The sequence below is a fragment of the Kogia breviceps genome, chromosome 3, assembly GCF_026419965.1.
Source record: "Kogia breviceps isolate mKogBre1 chromosome 3, mKogBre1 haplotype 1, whole genome shotgun sequence".
NCBI classification, from domain to species: Eukaryota; Metazoa; Chordata; class Mammalia; order Artiodactyla; family Physeteridae; genus Kogia; species Kogia breviceps.
The window spans coordinates 144,138,244-144,161,129 of NC_081312.1; the positions used below are offsets into that span (position 1 = coordinate 144,138,244).

The 22,886-nt window shown below is 36.0% G+C and overlaps 1 protein-coding gene across 7 annotated transcripts in view; it reads right to left on the reverse strand.

The window, feature by feature from the left end:
• Positions 1-22,886, reverse strand: part of TCF12 (transcription factor 12) — a 396,768-nt gene that overhangs the window by 175,811 nt on the left and 198,071 nt on the right. For all 7 annotated transcript variants that reach the window (XM_059056243.2, XM_059056242.2, XM_059056246.2 and 4 more), the window contains one exon: positions 22,583-22,685. In XM_059056243.2, coding sequence (XP_058912226.1) covers positions 22,583-22,685 — 103 coding nt within the window. The remainder of the gene's footprint in view (positions 1-22,582; positions 22,686-22,886) is intronic.

The window sequence follows — 22,886 nt, forward strand, 5'->3', positions numbered from 1 at the left end:
TAGCAGCAGTATAGCATTGTGTGTTAAGAGTATAGACAGGAGTCAGAGATAGCTGAATTCTACTTCCCAATTCATAACTTCTTAGCTGTTGAGGCAGGTTTGTTAGCTGACTTCTCAGATTTGTTCCTTCACCCATAAAACAACTCTGCTATAAGTAATGAATGAAATGATTAATGATTAATATAAATGAATGAAATGATTCATTTAATATAAATGAATAAATGATTCTTATAACATCTGGCCCATAGGTATGTGCTGAATGAATTGTAGTTGTTATATAACCATCATTATGGGAAGTACAGTCTTTCTTTTTCTTGGTTTTTGGTTTTAACACAAGTATAATCAAAGCTCTGTAATGGTGCTTCATAAAAATCAAATGTTTCCCTCTCCTAAGATTGCTTAAAGTCTGATGAAGGGGACTTGAAGCTATAATGGAAGGCAAATTTCACGATTTCTTAAAGGTGCCATGGAAAATATGAAAACGAGGGAAAAATCAAGCAGGGCTTTTTAAAGTAAGTGACTTTGAGGAAGACTATGAAGCCTGGGTAGGTTTTTTGCAGAAGAGACGGAGGTAAGAAGCAGGAAAAATGAAAACATCTTAGATTGAATAACATAGAAGACAATAAATGTTAGCAAATAAAGAATATATGAATTAAAATCTCTTTTATTCTGATCTCACACATGGACATACTGTGTTCATCATAATGAAAATATACAGATGACAACCAAATTAATTATATACATCTCCACAAAACTCCAAAAAATCCCTCCCAAATCACTCCAGGAACAAAGAAGCTGTATCCATGAACATTACCCTTTTAAAAGAAGAATACCGTTGTTCAAATGAATTTGGTAAGCTCATTGGAAATACTCTAATTTCAGAAAAAAGTGAATTCGTATTTAGTACACTTAACAGAAATGTGTTCTGTAAGTAGTGACAAAGTCTGGCTCTACCAATCAATGAAGTCAAGCTTCATTTTTTTCCTAGACTAGCAGAGAGTCTTCAGTTTTCTCCATCAGTCATGTAACCTCACTGGTGGATAAATCATCATTTATACAGCCTCGGAACCTCATTTCAGCCCCAGACCATACCTTAAAGAATACACTTCTTCCAGTTTCAAAAACTGTCCTTCATAAAAATCCTGTTCCAGATTACCTTTCAGTATCAGCTCATTTGCAGAGCAGAGCCATCAGGCATTTTGAGTCCACTTAACAACCAAGTTCTAACAGTCTCTCACTAAACAAGTTACCTGTTTCACGAGACACTACCTGACTTCTCACTCAGGTGGTTCTCACAGGAGTCATCATTTAGAAAAAACATTCTTAAGAAAAGGGTCACTCTCAGCTCCTGTGAGTAGGCATTAAGTTATGATGGGGCCTATCAATTTAAATGTGATAGCATTATATTCTTAAAGAAGCTGGCAATTTAGTGGGAAAGAAAGATGTGCATGCAAATAATCGTAACACAGCCGAAACACATAGAGAGCTACAAGTCATGAGAATCCACCAATGGCAGGAATCACATTACTTATCTACAGTTTAAAAGTAACTCAACAAATATTGAGCATCTGCTATTGTCCATCAAGTGTTGAATAGAGCGCGGGGGTGGGGGGGAATGAATCAAGATATCCTACCCTCAAGAAACGTCCATCTAAAACAAGTGCACACACAGGGAACTCAACTCAATGCTCTGTGATGGCCTATATGGGAAAAGAATCTAAAAAAAGAGTGGATATATGTAAATGTGTAGCTGATTCACTCTGCTGAGCACCTGAAGCTAACACAACATTGTAAATCAACTATACTCCAATAAAAAATTTTTTTAAATGTCCAACTGGAAAAAAAGTAAAGCAAGTACACACAAATAGCAAACTTCAGTATAACATGTACAGGATGCCATGGACACAGAGAAAAGGAGCACTGAGTTCAAGATGGGAGTTTAGGCAAGACTTCCTAGAAAAATTAAAATATGAGTTGAAAATTCCAGGAGCTCAGGGTCATAACTGCTTTCCATACCAATGAATATTCAAGTTACTAACATAGTATCTAGCAAATGATAGAAACGCACTAAGTTTTAAAATGAAGTGGTAATCAGTCAAAGAGAGGTGTGGAGGGCATTTCAGTTAGAAGAAACAGTGTGAGAGAAAGTATGCAAACATGAAACAGTCTGAACTAAGCAGGTAACTGTATGCAGGCAAATAGTATTAGGACCTAAGACTCAAGGCAAGAAGTGATTGGGAATAAAGATGAGATATGCGAGTGCCCTGGATTTCACTGAGGTTCTGAAACACAAACAATGTTGGTGGTCAAAAAATGTCTAATATAGTAATGTAAACAATTGACTTTATTTTTCAAGAGATACAACGCACTATGGGAAAGAAGAGGAAGAGATTAATTCCAATTTACAACTGCCAAGGCATTAAATTTATGCTAAATCAATGATATTGTGATCACACTGCCCATTTCTTTATGAGTTACAATAGTCCCAAATCAAGAGTATAAAGTGTCCATATGGAGTGAGGGCTGCTGGATAAAGTGAGAGGAAGAAAAGATAATCGAGCTCTTGATTTTGTGTCCAAATAATATAAATAAGTAACTTAAATTACACTAGCTGGTTTACAATTATGTGACTACAGAGTCTCAAAAATAACATATAGTATATGAGTCCAGTACATAGAAAATACTAAAAAAAAAAAAAAAAATCTGTGAAGGTACACATGAAATAAATAGCCCCTCATTAACTGCAAATTCATGATTAATCCATCACATGATAGAACTAATGAGTTATTCTAAGAAAGTGGTGGGTAGGTAGTACAGTCGTAACTCCTAAAAAAAAAATTGCTAGCTTTGAAAACCTGAAGAATTTCTTGTAAGTGTACCTTATGGAAAGTACAAAATATTTTCAAGTAAGTATTATGTAAATACACAGATATGCAAGTTCCATTTTTGGCTAGTTAAAGCAGCATTTAAAATGAATTTTAAGAATGTTAACAACTTTAAAAACACATAGGCTGATTTTGCACTAGTTAAGCAAGAGAAGAAAAACTGGAAAGGAAATAGAAAACACATTAGACACAAAAAACTGAAAATACACTGGCTGCTTGGCTGTCTGCCTGACAAGGCTGTTGAGGTAGAATGACTAGTGATTTGATCCAGACAGGTGAATCTGAGGAAGTAACACACACATGAACAATACAACTACTAACTAAAAAATCTATAATGAAATATTTCTCCACAGATATGAAGTTCAGAAGGTTTCTGACAACTGCTCTGTAAGTTAGGTAAATATCACTGTCTGATGCTGATCAAACTGGCCAGATGTCAAAGTATAATTGAAAAAGAAAAAAGATAAAGATATTTCAAAAGAACAGCACATATCTCAGATCCAAAGCACCTATTAAAGGGAAGAGAGGCCCTTCATCTGTGTGATTTCTAGTTCAATCATATCCAAAGACTCAAGAGGCAGTGACTTTTTAACATGGGTTAACAGAAATAAGAGTTAATTTGCTCAGACAAAATTCTTTCCTAATGAATCACTGCCCTTCAGTTAGCTCTTTTATTTAACATTTACAAAGGTTGGTATTGACATTTACTGTATGTCACTGCCAGGGGACCATGCTGTGTCTATACTTAGAAATAACACAACGGAGATGAGGTGGAGTCATAATCAATGCTGAAGCTTGCCTTCCTTGTACTGCCAAATACACCCTGGCCTAGCAGCCTCATCCTAAATACTGCAGAGCCAATTAAATCAATCACTGTATTGAATACAAGATAAGCCTTCTGCACTGCAAGAACTGAAAGAACAAAGATAACAAAAGAAATGATTCAATAAAAATTATCAACAAAACTTTAATATGCTTCCCTGCTATTTTTCAGTGGACAGATTATGTAGTTGAATATGATCTCTTCACAAAATAAAAACAATTTTGTTAATATCTGCAAGTTTTCCTAAATCTTTTGCGATCTGTAAAACTGCTTTTGAAATTACACAATTGTTTTAGCAATAGTTCTCATATTAAGAGCTGCAGGATTCAAATGGAAATAAAATGACCTTATCCAAAACTGAGGGAAATGTTATTACAAATTTTAATTTATCAATAACAGAGAATGTTTATTGAATACTATCAATGTGCTTAGGTAGTATGTTAAGCTCTTTGCACTGAGTACATCCTTTAATTCTCAAACCAATCCTATAACTTAAGCATAATCACTATCCTCCATTTATATATAAAGACCCTAAAGAAACCAGAGCCAGAAGTTTGAACCCAGGTAGTCTGACATCAGTCTTGCTGCAGGAAAGCTCTTACTTACAGCAATGAAGTAGTTTTGTTCATTCAAAGCAGATTTTTAAATTATACTAATGTGAGAGGTCATTTTCTATCAAAGTGAGTAATACCTAATTATAAATATGATTTTTATTATAAAGAAGAAATTAGTATGCTTTTTTTTTTTTTTTTTGCGGTATGCGGGCCTCCCACTGCCTTGGCCTCTCCCATTGCGGAGCACAGGCTCCGGACGCGCAGGCCCAGCGGCTATGGCTCACAGGCCCAGCCGCCCTGCGGCACGTGGGATCCTCCCAGACCAGGGCACGAACCCGTGTCCCCTGCATCGGCAGGCGGACTCTCAACCACTGCGCCAACAGGGAAGCCCCCCTCCTACTTTTTTTATCTTACTGGGTTTTTTAAGATGCTGGCAGTTGAATTTCAATATAAAGCATGTTTTTCTACTTTAGTTCTATTTTTCCTCATAAATAAAACTTGTCATTAAAAGAGTAAACTTACATGGTTAGCAGTTTGACACTGAGGCCAAACAATGATGACACATTCTTTGGAATGTGGAAACTCTGAAATTTGGAAACTTAGTACGCAAATCAACTCACACAGGAAAGGTAGTCAAGAAAAGTTGTTAATAAATTATTTCATCATATTGTCCCCAGACTTCTTCTCAATTACTCTATCACAACTAAACAAAATAGCTGCTTCCAAGCCATTAAATTATGTTGGAAAAAATAAAGCTGCAGTCTAATTAAAATGAGAATGGCAATTATTATATAAACTATACTAAACTATAATCTCTCAGAGGGCAAGATCTTATAGTTCTCACATATCATCTAAACAAAGAATTATTAAAAGAAAACCCACACTTGGAAAATATTATGCAACACTGTCTACCAGAGGGAAAAAATACATAATTTATAAACCACCGAGTCCCATAATCTTATGTATAAACTAGCTATGTTAGGAACCTGGAATTTATCCGTATACGAGAAAATATTCATATGTGGAACCCAGGTTAAGTATAGTATGATTTTTTTTTTTTTTTTTTTGCGGTACGCGGGCCTCTCACTGTTGTGGCCTCTCCCGTTGCGGAGCACAGGCTCCGGACGCGCAGGCTCAGCGGCCATGGATCACGGGCCCAGCCGCTCCGCGGCATGTGGGATCTTCCCGAACCGAGGCACGAACCCGTGTCCCCTGCATCGGCAGGCGGATTCTCAACCACTGCGCCACCAGGGAAGCCCAGTATGATGGTTTAAAAGCATAAGCTTTGGAGTCAAGGAGACCAACATCTCCCTATCACTACTAACTGTATTAAGTAAGAAAATACTTAATCTTGTTGTGCCTCAGTTTCCTCATCTGTAAAATGATCATAATAACACCAATCTCATATTTTTTTCCTGAGGATTAAATAAGCCAATGTTATAGAAACACTTAGAACAGAATCCAACATAGTGAGGTCCTGTGTAAATGGTAATCTGGAAACTGAACAGGAGATAAGAAAGATGGCATTTTCTTCCTTCTTTTCTGAGTACAGGTGGGAAAAGTATATCTTTTTCTTCTTACGTTTCACTATATAATCCTCTCCTATTACCTAGCATCCCGCTGCTCTGCTGGTGCCCAGAGTACTCAACTCTTTACTATAGATCTCCTCAGTGATTTGTCATCCATGGTATATCACACTCCAAAATGACTGAATACCCTTTTCTCTCAATTAAACCTTGTCTGCTAGGAATTAAGCAATCCAACTTGACTAACTTTTAATAACACATTAACATTCTGACAGATTATGCTTATTAACCCAAATCAATTGCTGGTAGAATATAAGGCACTGAGACAAAATTAAAATTTAGGCAAAAATAGATAGACCAGCCTTTCCTAAGAATTTGCCTACAGACTTGCTCCTTTAAGTCATTTCTACAAGTCACAGCCTCTCCCAATATAAGCCAATGTCCACCAGGTTCTGAATATTTTCAAAATAGATTCTGTAGGTAGTACCCAAAGGACAATGATGTGGACAGATCTATGAGAGCTTCTTGTCATGGAAAAAGTAAATTCATAATTAAAGACTTTAAAAAAGTATTCAGGGGCTTCCCTGGTGGCGCAGTGGTTGAGAATCTGCCTACTGATGCAGGGGACACGGGTTCGTGCCCCGGTTCGGGAAGATCCCACATGCCGCGGAGCGGCTGGGCCCGTGAGCCGTGGCCACTGAGCCTGTGCGTCCGGAGCCTGTGCTCCGCAATGGGAGAGGCCACAACAGTGAGAGGCCCGCGTACCATAAAAAAAAAAAAAAAAAAAAGTATTCAAAGTGAAAATTATATTTAAGTAAATGAGTTGAATTTTATTTTTCTTTTCCCAATTAAATCAAATAACTATGTTCCTGCAGCATGGTCAAGAACTTAATGTCTAGACAATATTGTATTTTATACACAGCAGATGTTTATTAAGTACAAAGTGTGAGTCCAGAATAGTTCTTTGGCAGAAAATGTTGTCATTTTCATCTCGATATTTCCCACATGCACAAGCACAGTGTTTAACATATAGAAGGCACTCAATAAAATATGAAGATACATGTGGTATATTAAAACTCTTATGGAAAGAACTATTACAATTTGTGCTATACCAAACCAATTTCATAAAAATGAACTGCCTGCCTATTGGTTTTCCACAGAAAATCAAGACCACCTAGGCCTTACTGAACGGATGGAACCTCAACTGCTACACTCCAAAAGACAGCAATCTAAGCTGCCCTATTGCAGCTCCTCTGTATCTGAACAGCCACTGAGATCAAGTTGAAGTTTGGCCATGCACAATCACTCACAGTTAGCAGAGAGCTGAGGGCATTCCAAGCAAATTACTTCCTACCTCCAAGTAATCTGCCAAAATAATCATCCACCTTCAGATACAGTTAACCCAGGGCTTGTCCCTGAAAAAGCTACCTAAAGCTTGGCTCCTTTGCCCTATGGTGTCAGATCACTAAAAATTCAAGTGAAATCAGGTCACATGGCCAGTGTGGCGTGCAGGATGGTCCCAAGACCTAGGACTTCCTGCTCAAATCTAGGGAGCTAGAACCCTCAGCTGCGAGAAGGATAATGCTTTGGAACTGAAAAATTCCCAGTGCAACTCTCATTTCCACCTTCCCAAGATGTGATGAGGAACAGAGGATTTCCCTTCCTTCTAAATCACATTATAGAAAGTATAAACTATACACTCCAGAAATATTCCTGTGATCATCCTTAAGGTTTGTAGTGATTTCTTTATGTTATCTAAAAGAAGGAGAGGGGTTAGCCCCTTATTCATATGCAACTTTTGGTAAATCCTCTTTTGGCCCTCTCCCCATTTACAAAGTATTTATTCTTTTCAAGATACATAAATTAAACCTACCAATTCCTCTATGCCACACAGGCAAACTATGAAATCTTATCAAAGTCTGCTAATGAAGTCTCTCTGAGTCATCTTCACTCAATCAGAGTATATCAAAGGTCTCAGTCTGAATTACCTCTCTCTTTAGGTATTAGGAAGGATAAGCAAGTGCCACCACCTGCCTAGTGAATCCAAAATTTCTTTTTTTATGCCTGCAACAAAACCCTAAGAAAAGCTGTAGGTACTATGATTTCATAGAGTTTGTCCTGAAACTCCCTGGGATTCAGCTGTTCCATGCCTCTGTCCAGGGAGAAATAACAAGACATTCCACCAAGAAGCCAACCAGAAGCAAATGAATTCAGGCCTAGCCAGCTATGCCACAGGTGAGCTCCAACTTAAAAAAAAAAAAAAAAGTAGAACAGGATCAGAACAAGCCAGAAAAGGGAGGACATTCAAATACGCCTTCATCTTAAGACCCTACACATGGGACTAACACTAAACATACTACATCTGGGACAGGATATTAATGTGTTTTTCATTCACTGAAACTCTACATTTCTTCTCACAATTTTAGCCCAGTAACCCACACACTGCAATCTGAATCTCCTACTATCACAATCAACTCTTTTTTTTTTCTTTTTTTCTTTTCACTTAACAACTCAATAAATGTTGGGTGAGACTTCCAAGTACCTTAATTTTAACATCTCAGTTTCCTCATTTATATGAGATGAATCAAGTCCGTTTTTAGCTTTCCACAGCCAATGCATTCATTCTATCTACGCCCAGCCCAAATAGCCTATAAACACAGCCTGAGCCTCTCAAATTAAAGGATTTGTGGAACTGGAAAGAAGGCAGCAGACTATATTACTACTCTTGCATTTTTTTTCTTTCTTGTATTCAAAAGTCTCATTTTTCCCAATTAAAAACAAATAAACTTTCAACCAAATTCCCAAGAGCCTAGTCATAGAGAGAGGAAATAAGTAATGGGCACTACAGAAAAATGACTCCAGTTTCTCAAGTGCATAAGCATTTGTTTAGATTCTGTTTTAAAAGCAAGAATGTCGTACACATTAGATCAGAGGCTATTAACACAGGCAAGAAGATTCAGCATCTTATAGTTTCATGCTATTTGTGATGCTACTCTATTCTGCTAGTGCTTTTAAAGGCAAAAGCATGATCCTTTCCCCTGACTATAGTACACTTAAAATGTTTTAAAACAGGGTTTCCCTGGTGGCGCAGTGGTGGAGAGTCCGCCTGCCGATGCAGGGGACACGGGTTCGTGCCCTGGTCCAGGAAGATCCTACATGCCGCAGAGTGGCTAGACCCGTGAGCCATGGCCGCTGAGCCTGCGCCCCGCAATGGGAGAGGCCACAACAGTGAGAGGCCCGCATACAGCAAAAAAAAAAGTTTTAAAACAGAATTCTATAAAATAAAATCTAAATAATCAGATGAACACAAAGTCTTGGGTTTTTCTGAACCCAGATTGATCATGTTAACTAAATCTTTCCTACCGTCTGCTTTATTGACCCTCAGAACCATTATCTTTCAAGGCAATCCATTATGACACTAATCAGATATACTATACATTGTTATGCTACCATGAATATGCATGGTGAGAAAGCTACATCTTTACAACTTGCTGGGCAATTTAGGAATGATTTTTACTTCTTCCAGATTTCCTCAGGTTTCCTATGACACTAAATTATCTCCATATGTTCTCATTACAAATATCAGGACCATTTGAATCTTGAATTAAAATATTACTTAATCCATTTATGCAGCTTGATGGCTGTTATACCTTCTCTAATTATGCTCCTTCACAAAGTAATGCTTTCTACATACCTTACATGTGCATTTGCTTTGATTTGGGATTCCTAATAGTTGATTTAAGTACAACTGTGATTTACAATAACATGTAAATGATTTAAATAAGAGCATTTAATGACATTAAATAAATCTCATAACTTTAATATTTTTACGAAGAGAGCAAGTTAAGTTACTTTTGACAATCTCTATTGTAATATACAGTAGTATTCAATATTCATCTCAAAAAACCTAAAATACTATATATGACAAATAGGTTATGGTAAATAATCTAAGCTAGTTTAATTAGTTAATAGTTAACCTAGGCCATAGGTTCAAATTAACTAAATATAAGTTAAACTATTTGATGTTAACACAAGAGATAGAAAAATTCCAATATTCTTATAAAAAAGCCTAAGCTAACTAAAAATAATTAGAGAATTATTCTTTAAATAGTACAGAATTAATAGATTGTCCTGTTTACAATATTAATAATCATCACTAGTGCATCCTTCCAACTAACTGCTTCATAGGAAATAAGAAATATATTTTTTAAAAGATCAGATGTCCCATTCCCTTCCTAAGATAGGATCTTAGTACCTTGACAATAGCTGACATCTTAGCCCTTCCAGCTTTCCCCAGCTGACCCTGCACACTGAAGCACAGCTACAAATGCCCAGAGAAAGAAGACCCACTGGGAAAAATTGTACTCTGCTCAGCTTTGCATGCATCAGTGGGCTTCACAGTAGATAAATATACCCCATAGCCAGATTAACTGACACACTGAAGCAAAAAGGGAAATCTGAGATTTAGTCACTTTATCTTAGACCTCTTTTTAAGTAAGGGGTAGTTTGTTTTTACTTCAGCTTTCACATATACAAAAAAGTCTGCCCCCAAGGACTCATCCACATTTCTAATAATAATCATTTTTTACGCATTTCTAAAATCCTTATAGTGCACCCTTTTATTATGATTTTGAAAGATCCACAATTATAGCCTCTGTTTTCCACAAATGACACAAATTTTTTGACAACACAGAGCCAAGTTTTGGAAAATTTATTATTGGCTCTTTGTACGCATATTTAAAACAAGACTTCTCTAAAAGCTTAGAAAACAATTTGACAAATTAGGTAGAATCTTTAAAAATCCAAGGGGAAGTTATGAATTAGCCTACTGATGTTTTTCTCAACTCCATTTCCAAGAACGCTCCACAGTTCTCCCCCACATTTACCTCAAGAGACTCTAAACCAGAACTCCCTCTAAGGAGTTGTTTGTCTAAAATACCTAACCCCAGGGATCACCAGAATAGCCTCACCTAGATTCTCAAACTCTTCTAGGGGAGCCAGCTTCCTGTGACTGGTGAAAAACTGAAAACTACAGAAGAGTTTCCTAAGTAGGATTAGCATTTCAGAGGAGAGGAGGGAGTTTTTCACATCTAACAGATTATAAATGGCAGTCAACTTAATCTTCAAACCTCATTTCTCAGTCAAGTAAAAGGGAGGACAGGCTCAGTCAAAATCTATTGTATCTTTCTACTTTGCCTCCCAGAGAAAGAAAGGTGTCAAGGATCAGCTCTAGGTGAAATTTATCACTAAAAAATTAACTTTAGGACTTTCTAATATTTTTCTCTGACATGCTTACTACTACCTTTCCCTCACCCCAAGCCCTCTTGCTAATACTTTTCAATGTAAATACTCAATTCTGAAATACAGATTATCTTGCTTTCTAAATATTCCCAAATTGTTTATGTCCTCAAGAACACACATAAGGCTTTTGGCCTTTGATGTTTCCCACTTCCTACTGCCCAAAGGTACAATAATGCTGTGCACACAAAGCGAAGGACAAATGTTGATGAAAAGATTCTTCTTCTTACTTGCTAATATCACCTATTACAGTTGTACAGTTTCCTAAAAAGGAAAGTTCAAGAGACATTCCAGCCTTAGAAATACATGGATTTTCAGTGATTTAATAGGCCACAAGGGTGACTATTTTGGTCTAAATTTCCATTATAAATGTTTCTAGAAAAATAATCTCTGCACATCCTTGACCCTTCTCTTCCTTCTGTATTTCCTAACCTACTTTCCTATAATTTTTTATTTCCTTCAATTAATTTATTTGTGTGTTCAGTCACCTATTTGTATATACATTTTAATTAAAACTTTTCTTTTGAGGTAATTATAGATTTACATGCAGCTGTAAGAAATAATGGAGAGGGGCTTCCCTGGTGGCGCAGTGGTTGAGAGTTCGCCTGCCGGTGCAGGGGACACGGGTTCGTGCCCCGGTCCGGGAAGATCCCACATGCCGCGGAGCGGCTGGGCCTGTGAGCCATGGCCGCTGAGCCTGCGCATCCAGAGCCTGTGCTCTGCAACGGGAGAGGCCACAACAGTGAGAGGCCTGAGAACCGCAAAAAAAAAAAAAAAAAAAAAAAAGAAATAATGGAGAGATCCTGAGAACTCTTTCCATATTTTCCTTCATCTTATAATATCACAACCAGGATATAAACATTGCTACAATCCACTGATCTTATTCAGATTTCCTCAGTTTTTAAAAAATCTGTGTGCACACACGTGGGGTTGGTCCTATACACTTTCATTACACGTGCAGGTTCATGTATCTACCACCATAATCACAATACAGAACAAGAATCTGTCCTGTTGTCCTTTATAACCACATCCTCCTGTCTCCTTACCCTCTGGCAACCAACAATTTGTTCTCAATTCTATAATTTTGCCATTTCAAGAGTAGTATATAAATGGAATCACACAGTATGTAATCTTTTGAGAGTGGCTTTTTTTTCACTCAGCCTAATTTACTCAACATCAATCTAAATCATTGCATTGATTATAGTTCATTCTTTTTTATTGTTGAATAGTATTCCATGGTATGAATATACCACAGTTTCACCATTTACCCAGTAAGAGACATTTGGATTGTTTCCAGTATGGGCTATTATGAATAAAGGTGCTATGAACATTTGTGTTCAAGTTTTTGTGTAAACATAAGCTTTCATTTCTCTGGGATAAATGAGTACAACTGCTGAGTTGTATGGTAACTGCATTTCAGTTATATAATGAACAGCCAAAGTGTCTTCTAGAATGGCTATGCCATTTTACATTCCCAATGTGTATTTTTCCTTTCAATCCTTAGGTTAAATTCCTCACTGGCAGAGCTACACAGAGCGACAATGTATTTTTTTAATGGATGTCATCTTCATAAGTATATTTGGGACACTGCTTTCCTTCTAAGTGATCATCATAAATTGGAAAGTTAAAAGCACATTCTATGAAAAAAAGAGTTGGGAAGTTCAGAGGTAGTGCAATGTCCTAAAACTGTTCAGTGCAGCATCTGACCAAAGAAATCAGGGGCAGGTTTTTTTAAAAGATATAAACAGATACAGAGGATACATATAACAACATGCAAATTATGAGTGCATATATATGTATATCCCTCCAATATCTCTAGGGAAAAGTAAATTACAAACAGACACCTGCTACTCTGCCAGTACTTGAAGATGTTTTCTAGTAACTTTGTAAAACACCTGTAGATAATACTTACAAACTTTTTTTAGAAGACACATGTTTGAAATCTTACTGTAAAATGAATTAAAACAAAAGCTTATATTTAATGTGCTCCTAGCTTGTCTAAACATACAGGTGTGTATGAGTGCATGTGTGCACACACTCACACACCAGGAGTAAAACTGCTTTGCACTTAATGCTGTCACTAAAGGACTGCATAATTTAATTTCCTTGAAACGATTAGCCTGTATGAAAGGAAAATAAAAAGTAGATGGGAATTATTTGGTGCAAGCATATTTCATTTCATGTAAACCTAAGAAGATATTTATAAAAATTATCACATAAATATAGCACTACATTTTCTTAAATCTTCCAGGTAAAAGAGAGGCTTAAATTGAAGACGAATAGCATATCAAATCAGAAATCTTCTCAAACACAAATCATTAAGTCCTGTACATGAAAAAATTTAATTATATATTTTATAAACTGCAACAAAAATCCATAATTTACATTTATCTTATCAAAAATGTTCAGATACAAGCTAGAAAATGTTATAATATTTTTATTGCACACATTTTTGGGGATATCCCCCACTTGGGAGTGCAGACTCTCACTAAAGCAACAGTACTTTTCTGATGATTGTGCCATTCTCACATTATCCTCTCATCACAGGTTCTCTCTATACACTCTTCTTCCACAGTTATTCTCTGAAGATTTCTCTCTGAAAAGCAGCCCCACTGCCACATTGCCACCAAACTGCCTAATTTTCACATTTTCCTCTCCTAATGTGGTAGGTTCAATTCACTACAGTTAAGGTTTTACATTACTATTTTGCAAAGTAGATTTTTTAAAAATTCTAGATTATAGAAAACTAAGGGAATACAGGATTTCAGATGAAGGAAATCTGACATTTGCCTAAAAAAGCAACTATCAGTATCACACTTGAAGACAAAACAACAGGAAAACAACTCACCTAGTAAGTAACTTACCATTCTGTATAGAGGCAATGAAGCCCTGGAAATTTTAGAAATAATTCACCACCACCACAACCACCAATCACCACGTCTGGATATTAAAAAAAACAGAAACACAAAACAACCCTGGTACATTCCACAGAATTTCACATATATGATTTATTACCTAATCAAAAATTGATGTTGCTACCATTTAAAGTTTTTTTTATTGCAAATTATCTAGAACAAGATTGGCCAACTACAGCCTGTAGAGCAAATCCAGGCCACCAACTGTTATTTTTATAGCCCATGAGCTAAGAATAGTTTTTCACATTTTTAAATGGTTATATAAGTACCTATACATACTATCACTGATTTTGCTTTCTGGGCTGCAAACTCGAATAAACTATTAACTATCTGGCTTTTTGCAAAAAGGTTTGCTAACCCCTGATCTCAGGAATCAGTACAGAAAAATATGTAATATAAATTAATAAAATTTATAACTATAAATAAGATGAATTGATTTAATTTTCAACAAGTTGAAGTGGCCTTGAACTCTACTCTCATTTAATTGTGACTCCCTAGATATTTCATACAATCTGAGGAGTATGACAACCCCCCAGTGGTATTCTCAAAGTGAAAAACAATTTAAGAATGACTGTTATATACTTCACCACACTACACCATGAATATGCCAATAGCCAAAAAATATTTTTCAAGAGAACAGCATTACACAAAAACATAGCCATACATGAGAAATCCCCACAATACAGGTAGAATAGCAAATTCTACTATTCTTAAAAATCTAAAATTCCAAATAACAACACCAAAACAAACCCAACCTGGAAGTCATAGAAAATGTGAGCTATGAAAAACAAAGGCTGAATTTTGTTAGAAAAAAAAGGAATAAGCTGAGATGTGAAGGTGATTATAAAAATAATGTATTGACACTCAAATTAAGCAACAGTTTTTACTTAAAATGTGAGGAGTATTAAATAACAGTCACATAGTACAAAGACTATACAACTGAATGGTAACTACCATGAATACCTTCAAACAATAACATTTCTATAATTTAAACCAATGCAATTCAAGATATACTTTCAAATTCTTAAAAAAATTCACTTTTATTTTGTGGCTAATTAAAGCTTGCATAAACATTGTGACCACTAACCAACCTAGTACTGAGTCTTCACTTTAAAAGAGGTTCCAGAGTTTTCAAGGTAAAAGGAGTACCAGTCACACCTCTCCCTACTCCCAGTCCTTATGACAATCATGTATTTTTCAACACTCCCAATTGAGAATCACTGAGCTAGATGACCTCTAAGATCCATTCCAGTGCAAATATTCTATGAGAATTTTAGTTAATACTTAAATAGCATTTATTTTTAACAAAATGCTCAGAAAACCTATAGTAAATGATAAAGACATTAATATAACCATAAGCAGTGAATCTGAAATATTACCACATCAAAGACATGATCTGATAATGTTGCTCTAGGACTTTTCCTAATCAAAGTAATGTCCCAAATTCTCAACTGTGTGCCATGGTGTGGTTCTGAGATTATACACATCAAAGAAAACTGTCAGGTTTACAGAAATTCCTTAATGAAAAACATCATTCTTTTGTTCTCTAGTAACTAAGCAGCCACAGCCCCTGTCATCCACCCCACTATAAAGAGAACTCAATATGCTCAGAGTTCACGTTCACTTGGTGAGAATCAGACACAAACAATGGGAAGATTCAAGGAAGAACCGTATATCAGATCTCTGCCACTGACCCACTATAAAACTGTGCAGATCAGTAAAGATTACTGTTGACCACAGAGCATAAACACATGAATGATGATGAACAAATGGATTGGGTAAATAAATAAAAATAAAGGTGATCCTCCTTACATAAGTCCCTGGAGATACCACTTTACAAGACTGCAGAGTTAAGCCAATGCTGTTGCCTGATGAAAATATTCATGACCAGATAACTTAGAAAAAAATACCAGTGAAATATCATTCACAGATAGTGTGCCTATCTCAGGCCTGAGTCAATGGCATTGTTGGTCAATCTTTTGCTAAATAACCCATAATGCAAAGCAAATACAAAAGAAATTCATTGAGAGTTGAATATCATGCAAGAGACTAAAAATTTCACCAAGTCCTTTAAAATTATGTTAAAGAATCATTTAATCAAACACAAAAGTCACTGACAGATTATGACCTAATGGAATTAGAGTCAGTTAATAACTGAAGAGAAAATCAACAAGGTCTAAATGTGAAGTAAAAGACATTTCTATAATGCCATACAATTTTCTGAAGAAAAAAATACACCCAAAAATCCAACAATTAATTAATTCTTTGTTCATTTATAATCTACTAGATTTTATGGTTTGCTTCGTTAATATTATTTTCTAATTTTAGCTTTAGTTTTCAAAATAAAGCCCCAAACATTTTTTCCCGCTATCTTCCAAAATCATGACATCTCTTTTAAGCAATTATTTAATTCTCTTAAATAATTCACACCAGGACTAATTATTCTTAGATAAAAGGGACCTGAGTCTATACAGGAGTACCCCTGAAACTCTGGAACCTCTTTCAAAGTGAGGTACTAGTTTGGTTTCTCCCAGACTGGGCAGAAAAGAAACCATTAGCTCATCTCTGGCTTACGGGATAGGTTTCAGAAAGAACGGCTATCAAGTCTGGGCCTCTCACTGTTGCGGAGCACAGGCTCGGGACGCGCAGACGCGCAGGGTCAGCGGCCATGGCTCACGGGCCCAGCTGCTCCGCGGCATGTGGGATCTTCCCGGACCGGGGCACGAACCCTCGTCCCTTGCATCGGCAGGCGGACCCTCAACCACTGCGCCACCAGGGAAGCCCTATCAAGTCATTTTAACTATGAAAAGAGGCTGCTTTTCAGGCTGAGGAGGCAGGGTAGGGACATGGAAAGAAATGATGTTGTCAGGAACAGAGTATTAAAAGTAAAATGCATATATGTATTGAAAGAAAACATCCCAAACCACTAAGGAATAAGGGAACCTGTAATATGGTAGCCAGAAAGGACAATGTAAAACAATTTGGAAAGACTGGAGGTAGGACCTAGAAGTAAAAAGCAAGAGACAAGAACACCACACTCTACCCTTTCCCACTTTTCAAATCTCCTCTCTGCCCAATTTGCCTCTCCAGTTTTATATCATTCTCTTAACACTTTCAAGGGGAAAGAGGGAGATCAGATGACACTGATTGAACCCTTGGATCCACCATGCCTAAAATCAATCTATTCCTAGTCATTTGGGATAAGTAAGTCAATAAATACCATTTTTTGTTGAATATAGTTTAAGTTAATTTCTGTTATTTATAAGATATTTTCACACAGGGCAGAATAAAGAGATGGATGGGTACACACGAAGGAGAAAGAAAAAGGTATTCAGTAATTCAGACTGGTTAATGAGAGTCTAAGCAGTAGCAAGAGGAAGAAAAAGATATAAAAGCTGTAATGTAGAAAAAGGAGTAAATGAACAAATGGTTGAACATGAGAGGTAAAAAGAAAAAAAAAGCAGTGCAGTAGAAGGGGGCTGTGAGCTAAGTTAGAATCAAGAGGGTTAGATCCCTGTTTCCTAATTAACTACTCATTTCATTTTTCTTGGTTTTGGTTTCTTCAATAACTAGGTCTGGTTCGTTCAAGTTTTTCCCAGTCGCAACATTTTGTGTTTGTAAGCATCCAAAGATCAGAGAACGTAGATCAATGAATAATAACTCATCCTTCGTTGAGACCTGGGGTTAATAAAACACTGGACAAAGTATGAAGGCCTAATCCTTATGAAATACTGTCAAACCAGACAGTAAGCTATACTGTTTCCCCTAAGCACAATTATAATCATTTTCATTATCTCATCTATCGAAAGAATTTCTCTACGTCAAAGTTAGACATCTTTTTGAAGGCAGAGTTCTATTATGTTTTGATATTCTGAAAATGGTGATTCTACATTTTTTTGTAACTCTAGGAGATTTCTGGAGTAATCATAAAGTATAGTGTAGGCATATTCAAGTACACAAAAGAGTTTTCTTTGAAATTTGGTTGTTTGAAATACTGAATATATAGGAAAAAAGTGTACTTGGGTTTAAATTCCCAGACAAGCCCACAGAAACTTATTTAATCCACAATGAAATGAAAATAAAATGCAGTAGCTGCTAACAGAGAGGGCCCTTTAAACTCGGTCAGGTAAAGAAGGTCAGGGCTGAACAAATAGACTCCAACAACAATGGAAGGACAGTTGGTTTGTTTATAAGTCAAATATTTACAAAACAGAGGTTTAACAATGCAACAACTGAACCCAAGCTGTTAAATTAGCTAAGATGACTAAAATGACTTATAAAAGTATATCCAGCAGTATTATTAACCTTGTGCTACTTTACATTTCAAAGAACTCTCATATTTTATCTTTTATTTTTCCCTTAACACAACCTACAAACAGTCCCAGTGTGTGCTCCATGGAAAACTAGTTTCCCATAGGCTAATGATGCTTTTTTACAAAAAGCCTTCTGTGCATCATCTGATTCTGGAATGTGATGGGCTAAACATAACTAAATAAGCTCCCCGCCTTTTTTTCCCAAAGTACAATCCCTTTAATACCCCAAAGTACAATCTCAATTTCTAAGAGGGGGCATGTGATATATAATGCTTTCCAAAGTTATGTCCCTATGGAACTTTTTTTCATAGTCATCTCTCAAAAGCAATGTCTCCATACGTATAGTTTCAGAAAATGCTGAGCTAATGCAACCCTGAAGGCGTCATGTAGAAAGAATCAGTACCATATATGCCTAACATGCCTAGGGGAAGAACACTGGGAGTTGGAATACATGGGCTCTATGTTCAGTTTTGCCGCTTATTGACTCTGTGACCTCAAGAAAAAACACAATTTTTTTGTACCTTAGTTTTATCATTTGCAAAATACCAATTACAACTCAAGTTGGAGCCTTTTCCAGGGCTGAATAAAAGATATTACATGAGATTATAGAATTATAAAATTCTAGAGCTACAGAAGACCTTTGAGACTATCCAGCAATATCTTATCTGAAAGGTGAAGGTTATTTTTCAGGATCTGGATTAAAATCCAGACCTCTTAACTCTCAGCCCTGTATTTTTTCCTATACTACCACATGTTGCTTCCAGTTTTTAAAAGATACAATACTAGCAAAACATCTCTAGAGGCAACATAGGTCTCAGAAAGAAAGGAACACAAATGAAGGTCGCAGAAAAAAGGAAAATTAAAGGTACTATCTTAAGTTTCCCATTGACAATACATGCACACACCACCTAAAATAAGTAAAGCTTTGATAGACATGGAGTAGTAGATAGAGTAGTTTATTCTACAATAACTTGGGAATCAAAGGGAGGCAATTCTATAAAATAGTTTGTCTCTATGTCTAATTAATATACTACTCCTACCATCACCAAAAATACATCTAATCAACAACAGGTAAAGGAAAGCAAATATTACTGAAATTAATGAAGGGCTCAAGGGTGGAGAAATGGACCAAAGCTGGAAGAGGACAGAAATAAATAAGACTCTTTGGTGATACTACTGCAATTCACTCCTATTGTCAAAGCTTTGCAGTTTTACTATAATACAGAACTGTTTGATGCTAATTACTTGTGATGTGACAAAAGGATGTACTTATTTCACTTGAAACATAAGAAAAACCCCCTTTTCCATATTGACGAATCAACAGGATAATTCTGGAATTCATTAAAAAGAAACACTGTTTCAACATAAGAGTTTTACTTCCCATGTAAAACACTTCAAAATATCTTAATGAATATAGAAGTGCATGTTTCTGTGGCAAACTGTTCACTACTGAATCATTATCAACCCTTGTTAGATAAAATTTCTCATTTTTTGCAATGTACAAAATCATTAAAGTATTTGAGAGTTCCATCATGAAAGACAGTAGCACTTTACAATCCACTATTTCTTCAGGCAAATGTGCTTATTGCTGAACACAATACGAAAAATAACAACATTCCCTAGACATACAATTCCACCCCCCCTTAGATGGTGTTTTTATATGTTGACAGCAATGATGAAACATGTTATGGCTTTCCAGTTAGCTTTAACTGTTTCTGAGCAATCGTCATTCACAGAATCACTCTGAAGTTTTTACCTATTATGACAACTGGGTATCAATAGTTCCAAACGCTGCTAATTCTGCCATGCACATCTCAGTCCTGCTTTAACAATGCAGGTTTTTTAGCCTGAAAACTCCCCTAAATTATCAAATGGCTAACAAAGTCAATCTATCCACTGTAACTCTACTGAGTGCTATAAACCCATATTTGGGGGTATCTAACAGTTCAATTACGTCAAGTCACATCAAGTGGGACTGCCTGTTGCTGTATGGAGGTGCTCCACAATTTAAAGGACATTCATTTCCAAAAGCTAGCTATTGTCATGCAGATTGCTTAGACTCAACTGTTAGATATCTCATTTGATCATTTGTACTGAAAATAAAAGGAAGGAAGTATAGTAAATCAGATATTCCCAAGACCAGTGAAATCCTTTTGAACAATATCTGCCTTATGTTCTTCAGGGTCATTTTCCCCTTTCTTATAGGTAAATTAACATTTTAAAGATTAGATAGTTAAAACGTACAATGAAAATGTATAGCTGCACCTGGTTAACTGCACAATGTAGTTCAGATGAATGCAGACTTTTCTCATTTGTACTGTGAAGGGATCAATCTGTTTATAAATCTGAGTTTTTTAATTTCAAGACTTATTTTAGATGCTGATTTTATTCATAGGGTATGGATGATTATTGAAAGTATTCTAATAATTATCTGTAAACTGAAGAAACTAACAAGCACATGTTCATAACTGCTCCAACTAAGAAAATGTTACCTCAAACTGAATTACAGAAATATTTTTAGTCAACAGCTACTCAGAGCAAGTAACTGACATGCATACTTCTTAGAATTCATTTATTTCCCACACTTACCCCACAATTTTAACAGTCTCCTTGGCTCAAAGCTGCACTAATGATGCAATTCTACTGAACTTAAGGGTCATCTCTGTAAGCTAATAAAGGTAAGAACATAAATATAAAAAAGGGTAATTTCTGATTTTTTACAATTTAGTTATATCCTTAATTAAGAAAGCTTAGTTCAATCTGAAATTACAAAAACATTGACTATAGTTTGCTCTACCATATTTTCCATAACTTAAACACTACACGGGGAAAAGTTATACTATAAAAGGAAACTATCTGGAGTGTCACATCTACTTTACTTTGATGGTAAGCTCGATAGAAAATTTAGAAGATAGATTAGAAAGTTTTCCCTGGCCAAATGCAAGGATAATTATTTTGTTCTATATTTAATTCTGATTTTTACCTGGAATGATAATATATTCAATACCAGGATTTTCATTTTCATTTATGTTGAAACTAATTGTCATTTTAAACACAAGTTTTATCACTGATTTTTACTCTTGTGTTATACGCAATGATTCTGGCTTCAAAGTGGTAACTGCCTTAGGCAAAATCCACACTGAAATATCAGAATCTGTCTCCTCAATACTTTATGGAGGGTAAGGGAAATAAAGACTGTGCTAAACAAAACCATTTATAAAGAAACTGCAGACCACCAGGATTTTGGATTTGGGTAATCCACTTAGATTAGCATGGCTGTCTCTTAAAAGGACAATTCTAAGATCACAATATAGGCCATGTCCTTAAGAAGTAAAGTAATGAAATCAATGTCAACTACACAAACCTTCCATATTAACATGACACCACTGACAACCAGTAGGACAGATTAAATAAAGCTTTTGTTATGTGCTCAGCCCCAGGATAAACAAGAAGGAAAAATAATGTCATAAAACAGATTCTTTTGAATCAGGTTCTGCAAAAAGGTAAAATTCCTGCTTAATAAGAGTGGCATCCAAACTGGGGGAAAAAATTGGGGGCTTATCATTTCAGATTGAATAGCTATAAACTTTGATATGAGAAAGCGAGAGGGCAGGGGGAGAGACGAAGGGAGGGCTGGTTTGCAGGAAGTAGGGGGAGATATAGAGAATGGCTAACCTTAAAGGTTTTGCCAAAAATAATAATCAGGTTTAGGTGGTAGGTAATGTCGTTCAAAGTACAACTTTACTACAGCAGAAGAAAAAATTTTAAATCCCCAATAAGAACCCAAGTGCTTAAAACAAACGCTGCAATACTTAAATATACTATTATGTTTTGATCAAACAGTGTCAAAAGAAATACTGCCCCAAATGAGTAAAATTTGCCTAAAATCACTGCTGTCATATTTTTAATTATCACATATATACAACTGTTAAGACAAATAGTAGATTACAAACAAATGTCTCTGAAATGCTTCTCTGCCCAGAAAACAGAAGACATAATGCTTGATGTCACAGACACTGCCAAAACTAACAGTTAAAACACTGCTGTTTCCTTTTTTGACAGCAATGACAATAATGCTCTAATACAAGGAACCACATTTCTGAATGCCTGCCCCTCAAACTTAGCTGAAAAAAGAAAGCCCAGATGTCCCTAGAAACTTAGGGACTTTCTTCTACATACTTAGGTGTCCATCCTGGACAAGGAGATAAAAAATGTCTCTGACCAAAGAGGCTCTGTGAAGACTACTTACAGAGAAATTACCAACTTACCCATTAGATTTGAGTTCATGAAAGGTGTTGGGGACAAGCCTTCATGGGCCCCTAATCGACTGTCATTCAAGTGATCACTGTAATGAGGGCTGTCTGTAAAACCCTAGAGAAAAAAAAAAAAAGACCGGAGTATTAAAAAGATTATTTAGCAGTCGTGCTAATTGAGCATAATGACACTCATCTAATTAATATACAGACTTACAAATGGTCATTCCTAACCAAGTTTCTGGTTCATTACTTGAAAAACTAAACAGAAGCGCTGCTTTTATTCCTTTTAAGACATTAAAGTCAAAAAGTTTCTTTA